We start from the raw sequence: 24747 nt of genomic DNA, 5'->3' as shown, positions 1-24747 counted from the left end.
TGTGAAGTAGTAGCATGAACCAATAGATGTATACCACAAATGAAAAAAACCATCACAGGACAGTATTAACTCTCCATCTATAACAAACATAATATCTCATAAATTGAAAATGGAAGAAGAGAAGTATTTACAACACACTTTCGAAAAACGTCGTCAACTTATCCGTCCTAACGGGCCCAACGACCGCCTTCAACGCCTTATGCGCCTCACACTGCTCATCATAGTAGACCATATCCTCCAGGGACGCGAACGTCGTCTTCACAGACAGATTCCAGCCCTGGTTACGCTCATCGGGGATGGAGGCTCCCGCGGCGGAGCTGAGAATGTAGGGCTTTCCGTCCTGTATAGCAGCCCTTACTCGTTAGCAGATGTACGTAGTATGTATATATATATATATAAATAGGAACAAAGTAAAAGGGAGAAAAAGGATGAGGTATACCTTAACAGCCGTCTTAGCCAAAACCTTATACTGCTCTAGGACGCGATCGCGGTCCGCGTCATTGGGGATCTTGAAGAGGGTGATGCGTTCGATGGGAGCCATTTTGCGGGAGAAGGTGGCGAAGGTTCTTCGGAGGAGCACTGAAATTTTTTTGATTAAAATCAATGAATATTGAATGATATGAGGGAGGTTTGGTTTGACTGGTGTGGGAGGGAGAGGGAGGGAGGGGTATTTATACTGGTTGATGGGATGGATATATCCGATGATGGGGGGGTATTGCGGGGTAATATGGGTAATACTAGTATTACGCGCCGTGGCCTCTCTCAGTAGTAGATTCGTAGAGAATAGGAACTGGTTGGTATTGCTGGAAAACAAGGGAATTGGATTGATGGGTGTGCGTGTATGGATCTTCGTGTCGGCTTCCGACGGATGTTCGGATGGGTAGTTCCCTCGGATCTAAGTTATCTATGGGGATCGGCTTTGTGCGAGATTTACACGGATTTGTTCAGGGGCATCGAATGCTGTGAAGTGTTGATTGAATTGATTGAGTATTCTCTACATGAGGAACTGCATGAATGTTCAACTGCAGTGTAACTGACAGGAGGCGTGCATGCAGGATGTTTTGCATACGAGAGACGGAATGAATGGGGTGGCGGAATCTTTTCCTCGCGCCAATTCCGCCCGGGTATGTCTTTTCTCGGGTCTGTGGGATGGCGGAATATCCCCAGACTAGCCACCACTTCTCCTACTTTAGACTTGTGGACGATCAATTTAGCTGGAGTGATTGTTTGTGATCAGATGCTCGAAAATATTGCTATTTGGTTCGTTGCACACATAGTTGTTGTGTGAATTACATAGAATTAAATAGCTTGGGGTGAATTCACTACCTGTTGCTCATGTCCCTTGTCGTCCAAGTTGCCGTAATATTGAGCCTCTGCATCGGACTCTATTTTATACAGCTCATGCCCGTCATTAGAAAGCTGTCGCCGCAAATTGTTGCAGCAAGCGTTCGCTGCGTGCAGGAAGGCCATGCTAGGTGCACGCCGTCGGGTGACGGCCGAGATAACATCGTGGGCCCGGGTACCCGCACCGTTTAGGAGTTGACTAGTTCATCAGAATCGTGATCTCCATCCTTGTGTGGAAGGATCCTGCAGAATGGACAGAAAGAGACCGCAAAAGACACTGCCTCAGAACCAGTATCGAGGCCCCGGTAGGCGAATGTATCATACCCCGAGGGTGCCAGAGGCATTAGTTGGCCTTCTGCCAGACATTCCCAGCGCATCGAGTGATATGAACACGTCAAGAACAGGCTTGCGAGGACTAATGCAAATCCTTTCCTCAGGAGAACCGCGAATCCGATTGGAGATCAGATTCCATCAACGCAAATAGAGATATATGGATGATGACGGAAATCAGCAGTAGCCGGAATGTTCTGCTCGACACCCTCATCGACTTGTATGCGAGACCGACTCGATTTCCGCCACCAAAACAACTGGGCATAAAGTCCAGCGATCGATAAGTATATGACTCGGAATTGTCCGTTCGGCGCTAAACGCTCGACAGAATCATGGATTATGATCGAATTAGAACAGAATCCCGAGTTCCAACTGACGAGAATGATCTGTCTCCATACGCTGCGTTCAAAGCGTCCATAGCCAGCCTGCGCAATGCGAGACCTCCAAACCGCCGATTCACCAGGCTCCGCTCCGTAGGATTTTCCTTCAGATATCATTGACAGGCTCCGGCCTACTCTTAAAGTAGATCTTGTACTTCACGATCTCGACAATCTCCAACTCTTCTCTGTCGTCAGCCGTCGCACCCGGTTCCTTCTGCCTCCGCTGCACCACTGCAAGTGGCTGTGGTAGCTTTTTGACCTCCCCTGTCATTCGCTGATACCGTCCAACGTATAGATAGACCCTCTTCATCCATTTCGTATCGTCTGGTGCCGTGACCTGCGGAGAATAGTCGGGGAACATGAGCTTGCCGATTGGGGTTTCGAACACGGGGGCAGCATTGGGATTGCTGGGGCCATCAGGTGATGACCTTGACGACTCATTGTTTTCAACGTTGTCTTGCGGTGGAAGGTTGATGGTGCCTTGGAGCTCGAGAAGCGCGAGACCGGAGGGTGTTCGCAGAAGCTGAGGGAGGGGATTGTTGACGCGTGCGGAGGGATTAGACGCGCGAGGGTAGAGGGGTATTGATGGCATTTTGAAATATTTGTCGTCAAGAATGTACTCTTAAATAGAGTGTTACCTGGGCTCGTGCTTTTGATGTAAGGAAAGTGTATGAAGTAGGAAATCGAGGGCGTGGCAATTGGTCTTGGAATTGGAGGTCGCGAAAAGAGAGATTAAGATTAGCGCGTCACGCCAATTCCGTATCTTATCGGTATTTCCTTTTTGGGATGTAGTGTCACGAAGGCGGCTCTCGAAGTTGCAAACTTATAGAGTCAATCTGAAAGACGCCAAGGTAGTCTTCAAGCTACATTCTACAGATGTTATGTCCTCTGAAGCTGGGAAGCAGAAGTGACAGATCGTCAATTTGATATCTGAATAGGGTATCGTCCTGCATCAGAGTCTTCGATTTTCATCCAAGTCAATGGGCAGCAGCGTAATACCAGTCTTTCATAATCACCAATAGAACTTTCGTCCTGTTCAAATAATGCAATGAGGGAAGCCATACTGGGTTGGCTTGTTCTGCCCTTTGAAGCTAAGTGTTGTCCTGTCCAGATCTTCACCCCCACAAACATGTGGTTTCGGTTGGTCAGGCTCCAAATGAACGGTCAATGGTTGCCAATACTCTAGGGAGTCTAGTCCGCAAGGATGCCGAGGCCCTGCTGAGAGTACATTGGTCTCACACAATGTATAGACCCGCGCTGTAGTGTTGGTTTGCGGCATCTGGCCAATGCAACTCGAGCAGGCAGGCAGGTTATGTTATTCGTGCCTGACAAGTAGGCAGGTGGAGGGGTGAGAAAATAAACCTCGATAAACGTAATGCGTCTGCCATATAGAGCTCAGCTTTTACGGTAGCACGCATTTTCCAGATGACCCAAGCCTCGGATGGCTTCATTCACCATGTCTTCGCCGCTTGTGCCGGCGGGGCCCTGCATTTTGCCGTAGCGCAAGTCGCTCATTTCTCCGACCGTGTTGTTGAGCATAGCCAATATCGCTGTTGCTTCCTCATCAGTCTCAGAAACCTGGCGGTCAATGTCTGATATGGCCTGCTCCATGGCATCCAGGAGACTGGAAGGTGAATGATAGTCGGAAGACGATGTTTGTCCGAACAACTGGACATCCATATCCATCTCACGCTGATCGCTAGAGCTGAGTCCGTCAACACCTGTCTTGGCGACGGACTTCCGGAGCTCTGCCTTTTGGGTCTCCCCTTGGCGAACCTCCTTGTCAATGTTACCGTTAACAAGGTCCATGTCATTTTCCCGGAGCTCTTGCAGTTCGCGATAGAGCGCTCTAATATGCGGGTGAGACCGCAAACGCTTTGGAAAGAGCTCCGTAAACTGCTGTAACGACATGATTGTCGGCAAAGGAGCCGGTGAGAGCAGAAAATTGCCCAGAATTGAAGATTCCGTAGGCGCCATAGTGATTGAATAGTAGAGTGGCGAAGTCAACAAACGAGCAAAATAAGGCTAACACCCAATGTAGCTGAATTGCCCTTCGAAGGCTTTCTTCAGTACACCTTTTGAGGCGATATTGCCTTTTCGCTGCTGTGTTACTCTCAATCGGAGTGTATCGCGTCTTTTGCGCCGATCAAGTTACCAGAACACCAAGGTGGCTGGATTTAAATAATGATGAAATAACAGCCCTCAGCTTACTGAAGTAAACGACCGTAGCCGGGGTGTAAGCGAGATAAATTGATGATGAGTTGCTGGTGTTGATAGAAGAGAGAAACAGGAGGATGAGATGGCGGCGGGCAAAGCAATTAAAACTAGCCGGGAAAGTTCGTGACTTGCCCTTTTGGACGCGTTCCTCATCCAGTCGTTCCGCTTCCTCTTCTTGTCCCAACCGCGACATGCTTTGAACCCTCACCACTTCTGCAACCCCGTTCTCCCTTCTATTTGGCATTGGATTGGAGTGTTCCGTCTTGTTCAGGCCATATTCCCGAAACAAATCAGGGAATAATCAGCCATTCACTGTGAGACTGCCGGCTCCTGTCCTATATTGGAGTTTCTGACACTGATTGGAGCCAATCAACTATCTTCCAAACCAGCCAGAATCATTATAAGCTGGCTATCTGCAAGGCCTAGTGAAGGCTTACATCTGCCACATCACTTGTCTGCTTGTGTGCGCATATTTGCTATTTTATTCGCCTGCTTCAGTCCCTGATCACCTCAGTGCACGTGCTTTGCAGAGGCAAATTTGACTTGACGGGACTTGAAATACCTGTCTCACCAGGCTACTCTGTGTCTTTGCTTGATTCTTCTCGCGCCCAGACTGGTGAAACCTGTGACTGGTGATTTGATTTGCTTTAACAGCATCCTACCCCTCAGTGACAGCAGACACCCCTTGATCTGTCTACGCACCACTTCATCTCAAAATGGCTCCAACAAGCCAAATGACCTACCAGAAGGATGAAAGGGTTCTCTGTTTCCACCATGAGATCCTGTACGAGGCCAAGATCCTTGACCTGAGGCATACGGACCCAGAGGACCGTAAGAGTCCCTACGAGTACTTAGTCCACTACAAGGGCTGGAAGAATACGTACGTCTAACCTAGTGCAACCCTCCCATCATCCTACCACAATTCTCTACCTTCTGACTTGGGATGGGATCGTAATTCTACTCTAACTGGCAGAAGGATGTGGTTCGCGCATCCTCTCCTTCTGCCGGTGAAGCCACCATCACAGCGGAACGGAGAGGTGTCCTTGTCTGAGCCACATTTGCTGACGCTTGCTTTGTCTATTCAGCTGGGATGACTGGGTTCCCCAAGACCGCCTTCGTAAATTTACGGAGGAGAATAGAGAATTAGCCACCACTCTTCGTCGTGAGGCAGAGGCTGCATTCCGTCAGAAGAGCACCAAAGCCTCTGTCAAGAAGAGGGGAGGCTCCGACCGCAGTTCCGCCCGAGGCAGCGAGGAAAGGCAAACCTCAGTGCCTGGCCGCGGAACCAAGAGGGCCCGTGACAACGATATCGAAAAGGTAAGTCTGCTGCATTTTTGCTTTCAATATTCCCTGTAGCCTGTCACACCGCCAGTGACGGTGCGCACAAGGGGCAGTATTGTTGATCACACATATTAACCGTGTCATCACAGGAGGAGAGCTTTTATGTGCGGCCTTCAGTAAGGATCGTAATGCCAGACAATTTGAAGTCTCTCCTAGTAGACGATTGGGAAAACGTCACTAAGAACCAGCAAGTCGTGGCCTTGCCTGCCAAGTCCCCGGTCAATCAGATTCTGGACGACTACGTCAATGAGGAGAAGCCCAAACGCACAAGCTCGGCTGATACGGATGTCCTTGAAGAAGTCGTTATGGGTGTACGCGAATACTTCGACAAAGCACTTGACAAGGTCCTCTTATACCGGTTTGAACGCGAACAGTACCGGGCTCTCCGCAAAAAGTGGGAGGCAGGTTCGGGTGACTACGCCGACAAGGGACCACTTGACATCTACGGTGCAGAGCATCTGACTCGCCTTTTCGGTAGGTTTCTTTGTTTCAAACTACTACATACGTCGCTAACGGATACTTCATAGCAACCATGCCCGAGCTGATTGCACAGACAAATATGGACCTCCAGTCGACGAATAGACTCCGGGAAGAACTGTCCAAGTTCACCATCTGGCTGAGCAAAAACTCTAGCAGATACTTCGCTACGAGATACATGACTGCGAGCAATGAATACATTGAAAAGTCGCGCGGCGTTCCAAACCCGACTCCTGGGACCGCGACATCGCGTTTAGTCTAGGCGTTTACCATTGATTTACTTATGCGTGTTTTTCCTTTTCCCCTTTATTCCAAGCATATTTATTTTCTTATTTTAATTCGATTGCGTTCGACTGACTTGGGCTGCGACAAATGGTTAGCAAAGACTGAGGCTGCTTTTATGTATGTTACGGCGATGATACTTTTCCTGTACCATTAGGATAGAATTGGACTCACTCAGCTAGCGGAACTGAAATTTCAATCACTTTTTCAAGATTCAACGCAGGAAGCACTGATCAAACGGCCCATCAGAGGTATAACAAAGCTGAGAACCAAGCAACAAAAACTGGATTTTACCATCACCTAGTATCTAATCCGCTACCCCAAATAGCTGACATGAAACACGGCCAAACAATCGCAAACAAAAAGAAACAACAGCAGCAACTTGACAACAAGCAACCTAGACAACCAACCCCCTCGCATCATCAACCGCACACCTCGCCGCCCTCTTCAACTCCGTCTTCCAATCCGCCTCACGATACCTCGTCCATGCCCCCAACCCCTCCGGCGGCTGAATACTCAACGTCTCATACCCTTGCTTGATAATCCGGTGCACCTCCCTAGGACTCAAATTCTTCTTCAAGTTCGCCGGCACAGGCGCCGCCTCGCCACTCTTCCCCGCCGCCTCGGCATTCTGACCCGGATCCACGAACAACAACGTATAGAAGTGCGTAGAGACGGAAATCAGCGTATCGATGGCAGCTACGTGGACTTCTTTGTTACTATCTGCACCAGCACCTGCAGATGCGGATGCCTTGAAGTTGTAGACGTCGCGGAAACGCGTGATGATGGGGCCGGTTTCGACGAGCTTGTAGAAGAGGTCATCGTAGGAGAGGGGGTCCGGGAGGAAGGTGTCGCCGGAGGAGACGCAGAAGGCAATTAGGTTGATGAGGGTGGTGGTTAGGGTTGTAATGTGTGGGTTGCTGGTTAGGTCCGGGGCGTAGGTGGTTAGGAAGCGCGTGAGGGAGAGAAGGGTACGCCAGAGTTCGGACCAGTGGTAAGTGAGTCGGATTTTGTTCATGGAGAGGTAGGTCAGGAGGCGGAGGAAGATGGATATGCAGTGGCTTTAATCGGTTAGTTTTCTTTTCTTGTTCAGGAGGGGCAGAAGGGAGAGGGCTACCTGTAGAGGTTAACGTCGAGTCGGCGTCGGAGGTTGTGGGTTAGGGTGTCGATAAGGATGTCAAAGATGGCGGTTACTAAGACTCGATCTCCGTTGACGAGGGGTAGGTATGGTTGCCTTTGACGGCAGAGGCGCACTCTGCGCTTGCTTTCTTCGCTGCAGAGTTGCTTGCATAGCGTGCTGTCTTCCGAGAGGATGCGCAGGGTGAGAAGGTTCAGCTCGGCGTAGTGGGCGACTCTTGGGGACCGGTAGGCATGCTGTAGGAGGTATGAGGTTAGGGAGAGGAAGGAGGCGAATGGCGTCTCCTCGTTGTCCTTTTCTGGAGCCGCATTGATGAGATGGTAGCCGAAGAGCTTGTTGGCGTTGATGAAGTCGTAGGTGGCGAGGAGGATGGCTGCTTGTTGGGCCGGTCTGATAGTGTTAGGGGGGATTTGGCACCTGTGGAACCTAGGACAGACTTACAGTGCTGCAAACAGATCTTTGGCCTCTTCCGCCGTTGGTGTGCCGGCTTTGTCTTTTTTGCCCGGGGCAAGTACACCCAATCCGAAATACATCAAGGTACTAATGAGAGACCAGCCCTCCGGAGAGTCGTCTTGCACTGCAACATAGCCGTTTCGCAGAGCGCCACAGGAGAGACCGACTCCCTTGGCAATCTTCTGGATACTGGCCTCGTTGACAAAGTCATCGAGTCGCAGCTGGTAGGGGTTTTGGAATTCGAACTTGTTGTAGTTTGCCAGCAAACCCAGAAGCACGAATGGCTCGAACATTTGCATTGGGGTCTCTGTTTCTTGGACGAACTTGTTTAAAAGGTTAGCTTGGATTTAGCTTGGATAGGGAAAACTGGGAAGAGACAAACCTTCATGAGAGATGGAAACAGGTCCCGGTGTGTAAAGTAAGAGACCAGACTGGTCTTGTACGCCCCGCTAGTCATGGCGATGGCGGCTTTTATGGCCTTGAGCCGGATATCAACTGGCATTGGTTAATACATGTTTGGGTGATGCTTTCTATTAGAGCAAACATACAGCTGCTGCCATTGCGGATGATGCCATCCAGGACAGTGACAAAGTTCGAAATCACATGGTCCACATGATCGAGACCCGCAAGAACAGTGATGACATCCGAGCTGGGGTTGGTGTACTTTTTCTTCAGGACACATGCTAAGAAGATCGTCAAGGTCTAGATCATAGTCAGAAAGTGAATGACGGTTGTCGGGCCAGTGCACATACCTCTAAAGCATAGGAATCCACCGGACTGGAGGCGGAGGCAGCTTCGCGAATTGCGCGAGCAAACAGTTGCTGTGTTTGAATCTGATACGGAGTTAGCAAAGACTACTTTGATGATAGACCAAGTATACTGATGACGCACCTGTAAATTGAGGGTCTCGTCAGGACTAAGCTGGTTCAAGACCGTAGTGAGCCGAGTACGATCCGGAGGCAACAAGAAAAACTCTCGCCAAAATCCCTCCGATGGCTCTGCATAGTCGGTGGTCTAAGAAACTGTGTCAGATGGAGTGCACTGTGTAGACGCAGCGGGGACTAAAAGACATACTTGGAATAGATTCTCGTATAGTTGCACGATCTTAGGCTTGAAGGTTTCGGGTCTACTTTGTTGGGTTAAGGGGGATTCCATTGCGTTAGGTGAGATAAGTGGCGGTCAGCATAGAACATGGGACCGCTGCCAGCATCACAGATGGGAAGTCAAAGAGCCAATATGAGATTCGATAACTATCCGATGAGGGAGGGACATGAAGTGGACATGAAACGTAGTCGCCAGCTTATTCGAGCACCACTTCCATTTCTCTTTTTCTGCCTATTCGGGCCAGCCCACACCAGCCACGCAACACCCCTGCTCCCCCACCAGCCACGGTCCATGTATGAAGGCGCCACGGTTTCGCTTTGGATTGCTTGAAAGCAGGGGAGGCCGAGACCTCCTGCTCTCTTCTAGCATTATTTGAAATATTCCAACATTCTGCCCCTTAACTTTCTTGTAGTTGCAGTGTTTCCTTCCAGGAATGACAACACGTGCCTCTGCTCGTGCCGACCATAGGATGACATAATCAGGGGCATGTGAAACTAGTTGAATCAATTATCAGTGGCAATAAATTGATGCATGACCTGGTATCGATAGACTGTCAACGAGTATATAGAATGCGCCCATACAAAGAGTAAGAATAGATCATGCGCTTAATCACTTTCCCATAGTCACACATAGACAAGGATCAGCGACTCTCCCCTGCAGCTCCCCGGGTCCTTCATTATTGTTCTTGTCCCCTAACTAATCCGTCGAACAAAGCAGAAACCCATTAGTCATGGCTTACGGCCTGAGGTAGTTACTCATTGTGGTGACTGGTTACTCAGGCAGCCGTGTTAGTAAGACGGTGAAGAGCACGTCCGGCCAATGACAGAAGCGGAGTAGCAATCGCAGGGCCAGCTCAGCATTGAACAAAGTCAAAGAAATGAAAGGAAACGGGACTGCTGCATGATCACTGGGTCACAGAGGGGCCATTTAGATTGCAACGGACAGTTCCCCAACAACCCCGGCCTCGATCAGGCGTTCATTCGAGGCCACAGCAGTGGCGCCACCGTCGCTGTGTAGAAACACCTCAACGCTGATTGGCCCGCCGGGTCCTGGCCCTGGCACCTTTTAACCGACCGCCGGCAGTCTTTCCGCCTCCCAAACAGACTCAACTTCCGACTCTCCATCAACCTTCCACTTTTCCATCATATTCCTTTTCGTTCAGCGACGACACAACCATTAGATCCATGACCTTTCAGCTCCTCGTTACTCCTACTGCAGTATAGAGCATCCTCTTCATCAAACACATCACATTCTCCCAACATGTCGCTTTGCAAAGCTACCATGCCCTCGCCGGTGACATCATCCGCCACGATCCTCACCTGGCTCAGACAGTCCTCCTCCAGACGCTCGACGCAGACTTGCCGTCTATTCTCCTCATACGGCAATGCTCACCGGTCTTCGAAGCGTGAATTGCAAACTGCCACTGCCTACCGTCCTCACTCGCTGCCCACCTCCTTCCCGCCGCCCCGGAACACGGGCAACCCTGACACTTCCATCGCTGCCGACTTCCCTTCTTTCCGTGAAATTTCTCAGCCCCAGATGCCCGGCCAGCAAGGCCTGTCCGACCTAAGCCTCCGGGAAAGCGAGGCCCAGAAGTCCAAGCCCGTGCCTGCTCCTGCTCCCGCCGAGAAGACCGCCGCCAAGCCCACTGAGAAGCCTCGGCGCAAGCTGCGTGCCAGGAAGGCCGCGATGAAGCTGACCCCCGTGGCAATTGAGCAGCTTCGCAAACTCCTCACACAGCCGAACCCCAAGCTGATTCGAGTCGGTGTGAAGAACCGTGGCTGCTCCGGTCTCGCGTACCACCTGGAGTACGTGGAGAAGCCGGGCACTTTCGACGAAGTGGTGGAGCAGGACGGTGTCAAAGTTCTCATCGACAGCAAGGCATTGTTCAGTATCATCGGTAGCGAGATGGACTGGCAGGAGGACAAGCTGAGCAGGAGATTCGTTTTCCGCAACCCGAATATTAGTAAGCTTCCCTTTGTCCGCGGGAAACCCCAGAAACAGTCGCTAACGTAATACTTGTGCAGAGGAACAATGTGGATGCGGTGAATCCTTCATGGTCTGATTTATGAAACTGAAATTGGGACCTTTTTCTATTTCGAGTTCATAATCATGCGGATTCATGGGTTTTCTCGCGTTTGTGCATTGGCCGGCGTTTACTGGTGGCAGGTTTGGCGGGTTCGGATAATTCCTTCTTTTATTGCTTGATTGCTGGACATACATCATTGATTCCCGGGCAAAGAGCCCACTACTGTGCAATATATTTACTTTGTCATATGATTTGATGCACTGAAGCAGAAGCATCGAAGCAGACAGCATATGTTGAAGATCGGCGACACAAGCCGTGATTCAATATCTATCACCTAACATCATCATTGCTGATCCCGATGTTTCCAGCTCTTGGAGCAGTTTCATACAACGTGAAACCACCCCGGGCTTGCATGAGCAGTATGTAGGATGATCATGAAATACAACGACAAACTTAATGACCATATAATCCCCACAATGAACCTCGTAGGATCCTAATAAACTTGTAATCAAGCGCTAGGACTATGGAGCTTACATGCAGCAATAGCGTTTCGGCTCCCTCGGGACTTTAATTAGAGCCGAGCTCTAAATTAGATGTCGGATGGCATGTCCGATCCCTGCAATACCCCGGCTTTTCTCTGCACCTCATCCGATAGTATATGAACAGTGCTCATCTGGCAGTACCACCCATGCCCAGAATATCATAGATCTATCATGTCAGACGACGTCAATGCATCATCGTCAACATCTACCCAGTACTACATGGGTTGCCAGCTTCCGTTATGACTATACTATCCCTCACACCCCCCTTGAACTGCACTGATTACGCTGACCATCTCCATTTCCTAGTAGATATACATCTACACCTTGATCTGTCTCCAAACAGCAACACCATACCACAACGCATTGATTGATCAATCCTTGTCATATTCAAGTCAAAACCCACCCCTCCAAAAAGACCATCACTGCACCACCCTCTCCCAAACCCCCTCAATATCCTCATCGGGACTAATATTATCCACAATCCCCAACGCCGTCGTCGGCTTCTTATACCCCAACAACGCCAACATCTTGGGACTCATCTTGGTCACCACACTCCTCGGAATAGCCAAGAACTGATTCTCCTCCGTCCGCAAATGTCCCCTACAGAAGAACAACCCGTACATATTCCTCACCGTCCCAGGGAGCGAGTTATGTCCTCCCCCATGGTACGCCGAGGCAAGGAATATCAATGCCGAGCCGGCTTTCATCTCTGGCCATACCCACCAGCATCAGAATTAGCCAAAATCGAACCGAAGACCAATCAATGACAGCTCTACAAGAGAAGGATGATAAACTGAAAGGGGTAATAGACATACCAGCAAAACACACCTCCCCCTTCTCATGATCAACCTCCGCCCACCTCTCATCCCCCCACCGATGACTCCCCTTAACAAACATCGTGGCCCCCATCTCCCTACTAACATCACACCCGGCAATCAAACACCCAAACTGACTTACTTCCCCCCACCCCCACTCCCACTCACGATACTCATGCCGCACATGATGCACATTATCGTCCCGATGGAGAAGCTGTCGAGGCGCCCCGTACCCGATATTCATCGCCACGCTGAGGCTGAGTAGCGGGTCGAGGCGGTTCGGCTCGACGCTCTCTTCGCGGTTGATGCACCATTCGTCGACGAGGATGCGCGTGCGCAGGGCCTCGAGGGTGGGATGGTCGGTGCAGATCCGTGCTATGGTGGGGGATTTGCCTACTAGGCCCGGGATGAGGGTTGTTTGAGAGGGGATGGTGGTGAAGGCGCCGTTGGTTGCTGAGGTCGAGGCTGGTTTATGGGCGCTTGTCCATGGGGTGAGTTCGGTGTCGATGGAAGTGAGGTCTTCTTTGGGGATAAAGTCGGAGATGATGACGCCGCCGTCGCGCGAGAGGATGGCGAGGATGTATTCAATGGGGGTGGTGGAGGGGATGGTGCGGAGGGTGGATCTGGGGATGTAGGACTGGGGGATAGGGGCTGGGATGGGGAGGGGGAGGCGGGTCATTTTGGTGGTGGTTGTTGCTACTTTGTAGTAGTATGGATGGTTTGGTCTGGTATGATGATGATGTTAGTAGTAGTGTCTGTATCCCAGCTGAAGTTGGTTAGGCGTTGATGATCCATATCTGGAGGGCCGTGATATAGTTCCCCTCTCGGGTCGGGTCGGCTTCGTTGCGGAGATCGGGTGGCCTATCCGATGATAGGGCATGCATGTGTGAATATAGGATAGATTTTGTGGCTGGATTTACTGCACTGCTTTGTAGATATCATATGATGCGCTGATGTCTGTTCCTGTAGTACCATCCCTCCGGGTGTAGCTCGGAGGCATGGCTATCATTCTTCAGTAGGTATGTATTGAGAGTAGTATGGTAACTATATGGAGCTTGTATATTCAGTTGCAGCGCATGATGCTTTGCTACTCCTCACAACGCTATCAACAGCGCCCTATATGCAGGTATAAGCTCCACTCACGCTTGGAGCTCTATATACGCAACTCATTGCCACGCATCACAACTCCTCCCTTTCCTGAGCTAGCCAGAAAGACGGGCTAGCAGTATAATCAATCTGATCCACGATAGCCGCTATATCGTATGACGTTAATCCCAGCTCAGGCAGCTCATCCTCTGCAACATTGATGTCCCCAGTAATGCATGGTAATTGGGCGTCGTCACTTGATCTATGATTCTGCCCATGTGCATCACCACTTGACTCTGGAACTAAATCGGTACTGATGTGGTTCGCTGCGTGCGTATACCGCTCTTTTAGTCCCTCGAACAAGCTTTCAAGACGAGTCAGGTCGGCTTTGCGAATTTCTGCTACGCGGTTCCCCTTGCTAATTATTTCATCGAGGATCAGATGTGCTTGTTGGTTGGAGCTGCGCTGTCCGACTAATTCAGGTACAAGGGCACCGGCCATTGTGAGGTGGATAGCGGCGCCGTAGGTAAATTCGAGGTCGAAGGGTAAGAAAGATTCTGCGGTGCGGTTAGTAGCTGGTAAATTTTCTTTGTGGAACCTTGCTCACCAAGGAGGCCTTCATCTACTAGAGCTTTAAGTAACTGAAGGCTTTTGGTCGCTGAGTTGATCCCCGTTGACATCAGTGTTTCCATGAGAGGGACGATCCGTCGACAGCATTCTAAAGGGAGGCCGAGTTTGTCCAGACGCTCTCGTAGAATGGCTAGGAGGAGGGGTCGTGTGGCAACGATGACACACTAGTAGTAAAGATTAGTTCAGATTTCTGTTTGCTAGAAGGCCGACCTACCTCGTGATACAATAGGAGGATATGGCGCATCCCCTTTGACATGGAGTTAACCGGGCCCGCGAACTTGGTATTGATAAAGTCTTCCAACTCCTTAGCTAGATCTGCCATAGTATTTAAAATAGTTTTGGTTTTCTCAATGAATGATTCGATGGGCCGCCTCTCAGTCCTGTATACGGCTATCTTCGTGAGCCGATGTCCTCTCGAACTGGTGATTTCAAAACCTACTGCCAAGGATTGTGGACAATAACCGCGATAACCTCACTCTCAGGCTTAGCATGGCGTTCCTCTGACATGATTGTGTTGGTGAATCGATCAGTGCCGTGACATCGCTATCATGCACAATCATCGGTATTCCCAGTGATGACGAAAAATGGCGGTCCATAATGTACAGTGTCCACCAAAGATTACGGCAGCGATCAACAGCTGCTGCCCCTAGCTCTTCCTCCGGGAGCTCCGTGTGTAGGCCTTCTAGTTGCGCAATGCGGATGGCCTGACTAGCCTAGTTCTTGTTAGACTTTGGTGACTCGCGCATTTCTAGAAGCCCGGCATTATCTCTTACAAAAAGGTGTCCTGACTCTCGTCGATCAATCGAGTAAAGATACAAAGCTGCTAGGGCCATGACCTCGATTGCCAAAAGAGTATCTCTCCAGATAGAACTATAATCTGGCATCAAGGACATGGCACGAACAAAGTACCCCGCGCCTGGTGGGTCTCTCTTTCTAGACTGGTCAAGGAAGGCTTTCCCAAAAGACAGCACTAGCAAGAATTGGACGAACCATAGCCGACTTTCAGCTGCTTTCTTGGCTGCATCCCCGTAGTAGAATTCCTGCATATGCGTCGTGAAGGCCCCTTCGTCCAGGAGCCGGAATGTTTGACCCAGATGAAACTTGACTGTGTTGAAGAGATAGAGAGCATAGTCCATAGACGGGAGACCGCTGATGTCAGGAGTAGCATCAGAAGATGACTTCCATTGTAGGGGATAGATGTCCCCATCAAGAAAATAGGGAATATCGTAGGCTACGTCCGGATGGAGTCTTTGGGTCATCATCAAAGTGAGACGAGCGGTAAAAGACCACGTAGATGTTGGAGCCAGCCAGACTAATCAAGGTCAGCCACATGCGCATAAATCACGAGCATATCGGAGAAAAAGAGTGCCAGGTCTTACCCCATCGAGATAATCGGTTATCGTGGGTATTCCTCATCGTCATCGAGGGCAGACCAAATGGACTGGGCCAGTTTGCACCTGGAGAACGCGATTCTGAATTGAGAACATCTAAAAGAGTAAGTCTACAGCGAGGAAACAACAGCACTTGCCCGCGTCATATACATACTTTCGACTTCCTCAAATGCAACATCGTGAGTTCGTTTCTTCGTTGTCTCATGCTGCTCTTTGGCCTGTGTCTGCAAGTCACGGAGACACCTGCCGCATTATGAGCATCGTATGATCCATAGCCATCCGATCCTTAGAGAAATACCGTTCCGATATCAGAACCCTACGGGTTTCCTCCGCAAACCGACAAGGAATAGCGCGTCTCTGACAATTGGCGCATGGCTCGACCCCAGAGCATTTAATCTTGCTCTGACGACAGGCAATACACCTGGATAAGCGGGGCCAACATCGATCAGTTAGGTTTCTAAGTAACTTCGCAGGTCCCTTACGCGTTCGCCGTTCGTTTCAACTTGCGGGGCTCGGCTTGCATAGTGAAGATCACCCGAGACACCAAGGAGCAGACCCTTAGGCAAGCGAGTAGTCAGCCAAGACGACTGTATCTCAGGACATTTTGGCTCTTCTGCCGTCTGGATAGGAAGAGGGATAATGATAAGCTAGGAGGATGAGGGGAAGACCCCGATCACGAGACCGGTTCGGCCTTATCAGACCCCACAGAGGCTGTCGCTTTTTCTCTAAATTCAGTTACCCGTTTGGGAAAGTCGCGTATAATTGCTTATCTTCGTCTGTCTTCCGCACCGGATTCTGTTCTCTGAAATGTCATCGCACTAATGAAGTTGAAATACAAGTATGACACACAGGTCCACCAATTCTTGGGCATGACTTGCGAGAGCGCGATTACCATAAATTAGAATGGGCCGAGATGTAAATGACCTCAAAACTCGAAAGTGACCGGTGTATGGTGTATATCTGAACGACCTGCGATGACTATCTAAGGTTGGATAACCTGCAAGCTCTACAAGAGTAAAAAATGTCAGTGTCGGGGATCAACTAATTAATCAACTTTTGCTGTTTCCCATGAGTAGGGGATAGGCGCCGGTTCCGACCCGCCAGGGACCGCCCCAGGGCCAATCACTACAAGCACCGCAGCCTCTGCCACATTAAACAAACATCTGCGGTGGAGTAATCTGATCTGTATCCTCCAGCGTCCAAGTATGACCGGCACTGATTGAGAGGGTAACCATTTCACATCCTCTTGGATTCTTTCTGCTTTGGGTTGTTAGGCACTATGAGGCCGGTACTTGTATGCGGATGATGGCGTCTTGGTATCTATCCAAACTGCTCATTTCTGGTGATAATAAAATTTGCATATTTTACTCGGTCAATTCCACTGTCCCAGATGGATCTGTTCTTCGTCACTCAGAATATCCCAATGTGTTATGCGTGTGGCGAGGTTCAGGCTAGTTTGAATGACCCCGCATGATAATCATCCATCCCTCTCCGTCGGTTCGGTTTGAAGGATGCCAATCCCTATCGGATCGGATAATATCCATCTAGTCTAACTCCTACTTGTTGTATACTGGCTTGTTCTAAGAGAGGGCCTCGGGTATTTCATCCGATATAGTGCCAGTTAGTCTTGGTATTCGATTGCGAGATGGGATATGTTTGTCTCCAAGTCTGTTTTCACCATGCTGATTCAGTCACTAGGCTTGGTGCTCAATACGCAGTCCATATAGAACCACGGAAGCGCCCTGATACTTAGATTAACTTCAATAGTAGAATGATAAAGTCCAGAGCACGAGGTATGGTATCATAGCTGGTTAGCGCATTTGCCATGACTTCCAGTAGTTGTTCTTTAACTGCCTCTCCCCAAACCATGCTTGTGCAGTCTGAGAGCACTGTCCCGCAAAGCTGCCGCAGTGCCATGCGATAAACATGAGTTTATCATCTGCTTGGTCTATTTCATCTCGATGTACCTACACATCCCGATCATGGAATGATGGACAGTCTCGATGAACAGATACAGGGGCCCTCACGACAGCCAATCACATGTCCCTATGCCCAGGTCTATAAGTCACGTGAGCAACACCTAAAGACCTCAGGCAACAGCCTTATCGGAGGTTATCGCAAGCAAGCCGTGACGTACCGACATCGCCGGCTTCATTCTGAACACACGACTACCTCATTTCCTTATACCTTCCCACGCGACCAATAGACAATGGCATCATCCTCCTTTTTAAAATCCCCATCACCCCTTGACCTCCCACCCACGACCTCCACCTCCAACCCCCTTTACGTGACCATCCGCTTCTCCGCCTCTATTCCCGACCTCCCCCTCGACATCTTCTCCCCAGAAACCACCACCTCCGCCGGTCTAAAACAACTCATCCGCACACGTCTCCCCCCTCATCTTTCCTCCCACCGTCTCCGTCTCATCCACGCCGGCCGTGGCCTCGAAGACAAGACCCCCCTCTCCGTATCCCTCAAACTCCCTCCCACACCCACGCGCTCCCCGCGACCATCCGCATCCCCACCCAGCGACACCACCTCAGATCCAGCCTCCGATCCCAACCGCAAAGGCAAGGCTCCCGTCCGCGACCATCCCCGTCTCTACATTCACTGCTCCATCGGCGATATCGTTCTCTCAGCGACCGATCTTGCCACGGAAGCGTCGATCGCATCTACGCTCGACGACGAACAACATTCATCATCAGAGTCTAATCACGATGATGGTAGCGCGAGAGGACAACGACAGAAAGATGTACGGAATGATGACGACGCTAGTACTACAACGCCCGCGCCAAGAGGTTTCGACCGGTTACTCTCAGCGGGATTTACACCCGCGGAGGTGGCAGGCCTTCGGTCGCAATTTCTAGCGGTACAGTCGGTATCGCGTACTCCGGATACCATGCCGTCGGGAGCGGAGTTGCGGGAGCTGGAGGACCGGTGGATGGATGAGGGGTCGACGGCGGCTATGGCGGCTGGGGGAGGGGGCGGGGATGGGGCGGTCTCGTTTGCGGATGATGATGGGGGTTTTGGGGCTGGGTCGAGGGGCGCGATGGATGATATGCTTTGGGGGGCGGTGATGGGGTTCTTTTGGCCGGTTGGGTGTGCTATGTGGTTGAGGAGGGAAGAGGGGGTGTGGAGTTGGAGGAAGGGGTTGGCGGTTTTTGTTGGGGTCGTGGTCAATATTGCCTTTGGGGCGATGAGGATTATGAATTAGCGTTTTGGTTTAGTTTCTTTTCCATGTATTATACCCTTGGCTGTTCTGCTTCTTAAGTTTTCTAGACATCATAGGGCCCGGATCGTGAACGGTTGTATGTGAGATATACTAGAACATGTAACATGGCGCCTGATTAAAGCTGATGGGTTGCTATCATACAACATTGCGTGATGTGTCTGCGACTGCAGACTTATAAGTGTCGTTAAGAGGGGGAAAAAATGAAAGAGAGGCCACCGGTAATAACGCCTTCCAAACCCATGCTCAATGGAACTTGCTGTAGATAACGGCAAAAATCAACAGGATCAAGACAGTGATGATTGCAATTGTGATCAACCGATTCGTAGCCATCCTAGAATACAGTAAGCATTTGAGCAGTCAAGCAGCTGTGACAAGTAGCGAAGCAAATGTCCTTGAGTGTTAGGGGGACAGTACCTACGGGCCATGCCCCTTAGTGTCTTGATACTGGTGTCTACATATCCTTCGCTCTCGAGCAGCCGACCCCGCGCATTCATGATCGTCTCGCGCTGCTGGTTCAAGTCGGCCAAGGTGTTGCGACCAATATCCTCCGTCTCGAGGGCGATGCGCTGACTCTCCTGGAGCCGGGCGGAACTCCGCTCCAACCGCTCCGTACCAGACAGGAGCTGTTGCCTTTGTTCCAGATGTTCGTCCTGCGGATCATCTGTGTAGCGGTCGCCGAAGAGCGCCTTGCGGTCATCGGAAAGAGACCTCAACTTGCGTTTGGCCTCGTCGATATCGGTAGCGTAGTTGCGAACGCGCGTGTTGATCTTCGATCGTGCTGCTGAGGGGATGTTCTGCTTCTCCATGCGCATTTGATCTAGCTGTATTCCCGCCTGTTAGTGGAAAATTGACGCGGGGCGCGCTTCTCGCCAAATGCGTCCAACATACCAATTCCGTGGCTTCATCCAGGGCTCTCTCGGCTTGCCTAATTGCTGACTTTCGTTGTTCACCGCTTGACTCGGCGATCTGGTCCAACTTCTGATTCAGATCGGCTTGCACCAGCTTTAGCTCGGTCTCGTAGCTGCTGAAGAGCTCCGAGCCGGCGTCGGTGTCCAACGGGTTCGACATTATGATATTAGGTGAGGGGTTTGCGTAGGTTAAAGAGACTCTGGTTATGTTTCACAGCCGGATTAATCAGTGGATAGGGGTTGCGGATCCAAGTAAGTGGAGAGAGTAGTACGGAATAGCCACCTTATCTTCCGTGGTGGCTGGCGGCGCCCGTGCTGCTCCGGGAAACGAGATTGGGACAATCAACGGAGTAAATGACACGGTCTATTAGAGAATGAACCAGTATCAGCTCGAAAATCAAAACCGGTATATCTGAAGGACAGACAGAGATGCAACTGGATGGAAAGCAGACAGGATAGGCAGATGCATGGAGTTGAGACAACTGGCTGGACTGCGGCGATGACAGGAACGGCGACAGCCACACGTGATCGGCGGCCGAGGCAGAGGAATCGATCCGGCTGACGTCGTCGGGCTCAACGGTCGTTAAACCAGACTAACTTATTAGTCTAGTACAATGTAGTTGCATCGCATCTGGCGCCAAGTTCGGCCAACAGATCGATTGTATGGTTTCCATTCATCGTGCCGTTGAACGCCGCTCCTCCAATCCAGGGTCCCAGCGCTCACCCTCGCTTGTGGGAGGCTGACATTATGGTTGGCTTGTTCCTTTCCACTGCTTCGAGGGAAATGGTCCCCTGACTCGTGGTCAATTAACTTCTCCAGCATTCGCCCCCCTCATTATTTCCGTCTCAGATCGGTGGAGCTTCCTCCTCGACTCTTATATTGGCCCTCCTCCTAGGCACCCCTCACTAGTGACATGTCACATATTTACCCCAGTTTTCGTTTGGGCCCTCTTTTTGGTAGATCTGCTCAAATCTCAAGGAACATTCCTTGAAGACTCCTGGCTGAGTTGCCCTATCCTGTGTCTGTCATCTGATGCGATCACATTTGACCGCCACATGAGGACAAAAGCGCGTAGCAGACCGGGATCTGAGCGCGCGTGGATGTCTTGATAAATCTTTCGTCACCCTTGGTCTTCGATCTTTCTGTGAGACTGTTCTACTATCTTGCCACTCCAATGTTCCCTATCCCAGTACCTCCGGATAGGGCAAGGAGTACTTTACAATCTTTCTAAGCTGTGCACTAGACACTGCGACTGGTTCTTAAATCAATATTTCAAAGGCGCTAAATTCACGCCAATTTCTTCTTGTCGTTCTCTTCGGTTGACCTGCTCGATGGCAAGGTTAACCGCTAACAGCTGTTGTTTTCATGCCGCTCTTTCAGCCTGAGCGTGTTGCTGTTATAGGGGGCGGTTGCACGGGTATCACGACCTTCTGGGCGTTGCGGAATTCCACCCATGATGTCCATCTCTTTGAAGCCTCGGACTCTCTTGGTGGGCGCGTAAAGGCCCTGCCTTTTGAGCATAATGATCACCGAGTTGATGTCAATACAAGTCCTCCCACTTTCAATGCAGGGACTTCTCGTTAGTGGCAATCTCCGAGCCCGTATCTTTCTTGACTAATTCACACCTTCAGCCAACCTCGTTTCGTTGTTAGACCACCTCGGGATTACCGGTGTCAAGGCTCCGTTCTCCTTTGGGGCTACAGATGGGATTGACAGTTTCCAATGGTGTGGTAGCGTACTGAAAAGTATACTTCTTCGTCCATGGACGCTTTGCAACTTTGAGACCTATCGCATACTGTGCGATGTTATTTGGATGAGATACATGGCCGTGGACGTACTTGATCACGGCTTTGAGGCTTGTAACCCCACCGACGCCCAGTCATTATCTATGCATGAGTACCTCGCAGGCGAAGAGTACTCCAATATCTTTATCGAGAACTACCTAGCTCCACTGCTGTCCATGCTGTGGAGCACAAATGCGGGGAGATTTCTGCCACGGGTGCCTGCGAAAGCTCTCGTCCAGGCTCTGTGTGATCATCAGCTGCTGAGGCCCCGTCAAGCCTTGCCAGACTGGCGTCGTATCGGACCAGGGGTGAGTCATTTCATCCAGACCATGACGAAAAGCTTCCCCTCCTCCAAGGTCCATCTTAAGACCAGAGTAAGGGAGGTCGTTCAGTATGGAAAGAAGTATGGTATCATGACATCTGCGGGCGAAGAAATGTTCTTCAACCATATCGTCTTCGCCGTGAACGGCCAGGAGACTATCAAGATATTGGGAACGCTCGCAAACGAGCAAGAAAAGGAGATCATGCGAAGCTTGGGATCAACCCGAAACATTTCTGTTTTACATTCAGACCCTCTTGTAAGTCATAACCGCTTATATATAATCTCCTACTAACCGCACAAACCAGCTCATGCCCAACGTCGAGGACCCCGGCCCCGCCTGCAACTACATCCTAGGCCCCAGCAACCAAGACTGGCCAACCCAACCAAGCAACAACACCACTACCACCACATCCCACATCTCCAGCCTCAGCTACATCGCCAACTTCCTCGACAGCATTCCATTCCACCTTTTCGGCCCCATCTACATCACATTGAACCCCTTCACTCCACCCCACCCAAGCCAAGTGCAAGGTGTATGGGAGTTCACCGACCCCGAACCAAGCGCCCAGACCCTGATAGCACAACACCATCTCCCCTCCATCCAGAACAAGCGTGGTCTGAGTTACGGTTTCTGCTGGACAGGACGCGGACACTTAGAAGATGCCATCACGGCTGGTCTTAGAATCGCCATTCAGGACCTAGGCGCCGAGGCTCCATTCCACGTGAAATTCCACCAGGATCCTCTGGAGGCGGCGGCTTCAGGGCCCCCGGGCCTCGGCTTGAGAGATAATGCGATCCGGACGATTATTCGTTTGGTTCATGTTTATGTTCTCATTATGAGACTCGTTTTGGTTTTGTTTAGAGCTTTGCCGGGTGCAGCTGTGAAGGCGAAGACAAGATTTAGACCGATGTGCAATGCTGCTGCTGCTAGTAAGGAGAAGACTTCTTGAAGAATGATGTTTGTTAGAGGGAAGAGTCTTGGGACGTTTACGGATATTACTAGACGAGAAATATTATTAACACGTTTCCGGAGGTTGAAAGAGAATCCTAATACTGGTAGTTGACATTAACGTAAAATAGCTCATTCATAGGAGAAGCAATCGCTCTTCCCGGTTTAGTTAGGAAAAAATAATAAGACCTGCAGACATGGTATACATATTGCTTTCTTGTATGTGTTTGTTTGTTTGTTTCGTTCGCTTTCTCTTCACACCCCGTCTTGCCTGCTCCCCAAAAATCCAGCCAAGTAGTATGCCACGTCCCGCTTATTTGAGGTACTTCTCACTATCCTGGTTCACGATCGTGGCGCTCCTCCGCGCATCAAGGAACAGGTCTTCGCACTCTGCCACGTCGGCTTCCTCGATACCTCCTGGGCGTCCATTCACCTTGGCAAGGATACTAGCCGGGGTGAGTAATTGCAGAGCATACCGCAAGCTGACCTTGCTGCCGTGCTCGGCAACCTTCTCCAGGGCGGGGTCGGTGATGTTGAGGCCTTCTGTCTTGGCGCGCAGGCGAATGATGGTCTTGATCTCATCGGGAGAGTAAGGGTGGGTGGGGATGATGAGGAGACGGGCGAGAAGGTCGGGAGGGATGCCGTGGGCGGCGGAGATGTCGTCGGTGCCGCGGATGACCGTGTTGCCGCGGTTAGAGGCAAGGATGACAATGGGGGAGATGGAGGATTCGAGTGCCCGGTTGAGGTATGTGAAGCATTCGATATCGAGCATGTGAACCTAGGGGTGGGGTTAGCAACTGATTGTAAGGTAAGGCTGTGAAGGGCTGGAATAGTCTACCTCGTCGATGAAGAGGACACCGGGAACGAGCTCCGCAACGCCCTGGTCAATGTAGCGGTTGACGACCTTGTTGATCTCCTGGCGCAACTTCTCCGTGATTTCGGTCTTCTTGGGCTTCATGAGCTGTCCCATCATGCTCATCACATCCTGTCCACCCTGGGGCCGCGCATTGGCCATGTCCAGATCGTGCAGCGTCACATCCTGGACGATTTCCTTCTTCTTGTGAACCTCTCCCTTCGGTACGGGCACGTATTCCTCTGCTTCAAGATCGAACTCGGTGGCGTAGGCATCGGACCGTCCGACACGCTTGCAGGCTCCGGTATTCGCTTCGATGTAGATGACGTCTCCCACGGTGACCCGCTCCTTTTGGATGGCTTCGTAGATGCTGGGGTCCAGGCGCAGCTTCTTGGTGCCCTTGGCAGACTTTAGGCCGATGATCAGATGGCTGATCGTGCGTCCGTATCCTCCCAGAGGGTTCTCCGTCTCTTCGGGGGTAAGTTCCGTGACTTCACCTTCGTATACTTCCTTCGTTTCGCGAACACGGAGACCTATCGATGCATTAGAGGCTATTGAGACTTTCGCGTCAAGATTGTACGGATCGCGTACCAATTGCCCTCCGGAAGTTCTCCATGAGTGCCTCTGTTTTCTTGACCTCAGCAGAGTAGATCTCACTACCAACGATCGGACAGAAGGGGACTTTGGTTCCCAGCTCCTGCGACACGGCGAGGGCCAGAGCAGTCTTTCCAGTTCCGGGTCCACCAGCCAGGAGGACGGCACGACCGGCCATCTTCTTCGCCTTGATCAGATCAACAACGACACCGCATGCCTGTCATATCAAGCCTCCGGGTTAGTACATAAGTTTAAGAGCTTAGAGAGTAAGACTTCTGAGCGCCAATGTTGTCGCGTACCTCACGAGCAGTTGCCTGTCCAACGAAACCATCTCCTGAAGCCTCCGCAGTGCCATCTTGTCGTAGACCAAGACCCTTGATATGCGTGTGGGCCGCGGTTCTGTTCTCGCGCGAGTTGCCCTTCACTTCACTGATTTGGACCATGGTGAAGGGATTGTGACCTCACTCAGAAGCCACAGATATGCGATCGTGGGGGTGTAGAAAGTTTCGGCAAGGAGGAAGACACACGAGAAGTAGGAAGAGCTG

The 24747-nt window shown here is 50.8% G+C and overlaps 12 protein-coding genes across 12 annotated transcripts; 4 read left to right on the top strand and 8 right to left on the bottom strand.

Annotated features, from left to right (window-relative positions):
- Nucleotides 1–127: 127 nt before the first annotated feature.
- On the bottom strand, nt 128–541 carry An04g06070 (uncharacterized protein; the record flags this gene model as incomplete). Its single annotated transcript, XM_001401933.3, has 2 exons — nt 128–340; nt 440–541. 2 exons carry the CDS (start codon nt 539–541, stop codon nt 128–130), a joined length of 315 nt encoding a protein of 104 aa, XP_001401970.1.
- Nucleotides 542–1805: 1264 nt separating this feature from the next.
- Nucleotides 1806–2646, bottom strand: An04g06060 (uncharacterized protein; the record flags this gene model as incomplete). Its single annotated transcript, XM_059747565.1, has 2 exons — nt 1806–2158; nt 2190–2646. 2 exons carry the CDS (start codon nt 2644–2646, stop codon nt 1806–1808), a joined length of 810 nt encoding a protein of 269 aa, XP_059600621.1.
- An 803-nt stretch (nt 2647–3449) lies between these two features.
- On the bottom strand, nt 3450–4031 carry An04g06050 (uncharacterized protein; the record flags this gene model as incomplete). The annotated part of the gene is made up of 1 exon (XM_001401931.1): nt 3450–4031. The coding sequence occupies one exon, from the start codon at nt 4029–4031 to the stop codon at nt 3450–3452; it is 582 nt and encodes a 193-aa protein (XP_001401968.1).
- Nucleotides 4032–4987: 956 nt separating this feature from the next.
- An04g06040 (uncharacterized protein) lies at nt 4988–6351 on the top strand (the record flags this gene model as incomplete). Its single annotated transcript, XM_001401930.3, has 4 exons — nt 4988–5151; nt 5357–5588; nt 5702–6086; nt 6140–6351. 4 exons carry the CDS (start codon nt 4988–4990, stop codon nt 6349–6351), a joined length of 993 nt encoding a protein of 330 aa, XP_001401967.1.
- A 417-nt stretch (nt 6352–6768) lies between these two features.
- On the bottom strand, nt 6769–9117 carry An04g06030 (uncharacterized protein; the record flags this gene model as incomplete). The annotated part of the gene is made up of 8 exons (XM_059747564.1): nt 6769–7432; nt 7489–7899; nt 7951–8285; nt 8345–8457; nt 8511–8646; nt 8715–8795; nt 8854–8976; nt 9037–9117. The coding sequence occupies 8 exons, from the start codon at nt 9115–9117 to the stop codon at nt 6769–6771; spliced, it is 1944 nt and encodes a 647-aa protein (XP_059600620.1).
- Nucleotides 9118–10326: 1209 nt separating this feature from the next.
- On the top strand, nt 10327–11131 carry An04g06020 (uncharacterized protein; the record flags this gene model as incomplete). Its single annotated transcript, XM_001401928.3, has 2 exons — nt 10327–11032; nt 11094–11131. 2 exons carry the CDS (start codon nt 10327–10329, stop codon nt 11129–11131), a joined length of 744 nt encoding a protein of 247 aa, XP_001401965.1.
- Nucleotides 11132–12056: 925 nt separating this feature from the next.
- On the bottom strand, nt 12057–13131 carry An04g06010 (uncharacterized protein; the record flags this gene model as incomplete). The annotated part of the gene is made up of 2 exons (XM_001401927.1): nt 12057–12346; nt 12453–13131. 2 exons carry the CDS (start codon nt 13129–13131, stop codon nt 12057–12059), a joined length of 969 nt encoding a protein of 322 aa, XP_001401964.1.
- Nucleotides 13132–13631: 500 nt separating this feature from the next.
- Nucleotides 13632–16082, bottom strand: An04g06000 (uncharacterized protein; the record flags this gene model as incomplete). Its single annotated transcript, XM_059747562.1, has 8 exons — nt 13632–14095; nt 14146–14332; nt 14383–14483; nt 14608–14881; nt 14942–15480; nt 15548–15655; nt 15714–15802; nt 16042–16082. The coding sequence occupies 8 exons, from the start codon at nt 16080–16082 to the stop codon at nt 13632–13634; spliced, it is 1803 nt and encodes a 600-aa protein (XP_059600619.1).
- Nucleotides 16083–17768: 1686 nt separating this feature from the next.
- On the top strand, nt 17769–18773 carry An04g05990 (uncharacterized protein; the record flags this gene model as incomplete). Its single annotated transcript, XM_059747561.1, has 1 exon — nt 17769–18773. One exon carries the CDS (start codon nt 17769–17771, stop codon nt 18771–18773), a length of 1005 nt encoding a protein of 334 aa, XP_059600618.1.
- Nucleotides 18774–19034: 261 nt separating this feature from the next.
- An04g05980 (uncharacterized protein) lies at nt 19035–19859 on the bottom strand (the record flags this gene model as incomplete). Its single annotated transcript, XM_001401924.3, has 3 exons — nt 19035–19122; nt 19206–19612; nt 19680–19859. 3 exons carry the CDS (start codon nt 19857–19859, stop codon nt 19035–19037), a joined length of 675 nt encoding a protein of 224 aa, XP_001401961.1.
- A 1206-nt stretch (nt 19860–21065) lies between these two features.
- On the top strand, nt 21066–22756 carry An04g05970 (uncharacterized protein; the record flags this gene model as incomplete). The annotated part of the gene is made up of 3 exons (XM_059747560.1): nt 21066–21279; nt 21353–22062; nt 22112–22756. The coding sequence occupies 3 exons, from the start codon at nt 21066–21068 to the stop codon at nt 22754–22756; spliced, it is 1569 nt and encodes a 522-aa protein (XP_059600617.1).
- A 312-nt stretch (nt 22757–23068) lies between these two features.
- An04g05960 (uncharacterized protein) lies at nt 23069–24645 on the bottom strand (the record flags this gene model as incomplete). The annotated part of the gene is made up of 4 exons (XM_001401922.3): nt 23069–23533; nt 23594–24141; nt 24200–24419; nt 24502–24645. The coding sequence occupies 4 exons, from the start codon at nt 24643–24645 to the stop codon at nt 23069–23071; spliced, it is 1377 nt and encodes a 458-aa protein (XP_001401959.1).
- Between the last annotated feature and the right edge of the window lie 102 nt (nt 24646–24747).

This window comes from Aspergillus niger, assembly GCF_000002855.4.
Source record: "Aspergillus niger supercontig An04".
Classification (NCBI taxonomy): domain Eukaryota; kingdom Fungi; phylum Ascomycota; class Eurotiomycetes; order Eurotiales; family Aspergillaceae; genus Aspergillus; species Aspergillus niger.
Note: the sequence above shows the minus strand (reverse complement) of the source record. Positions and strands in the feature narration are given on the sequence as shown.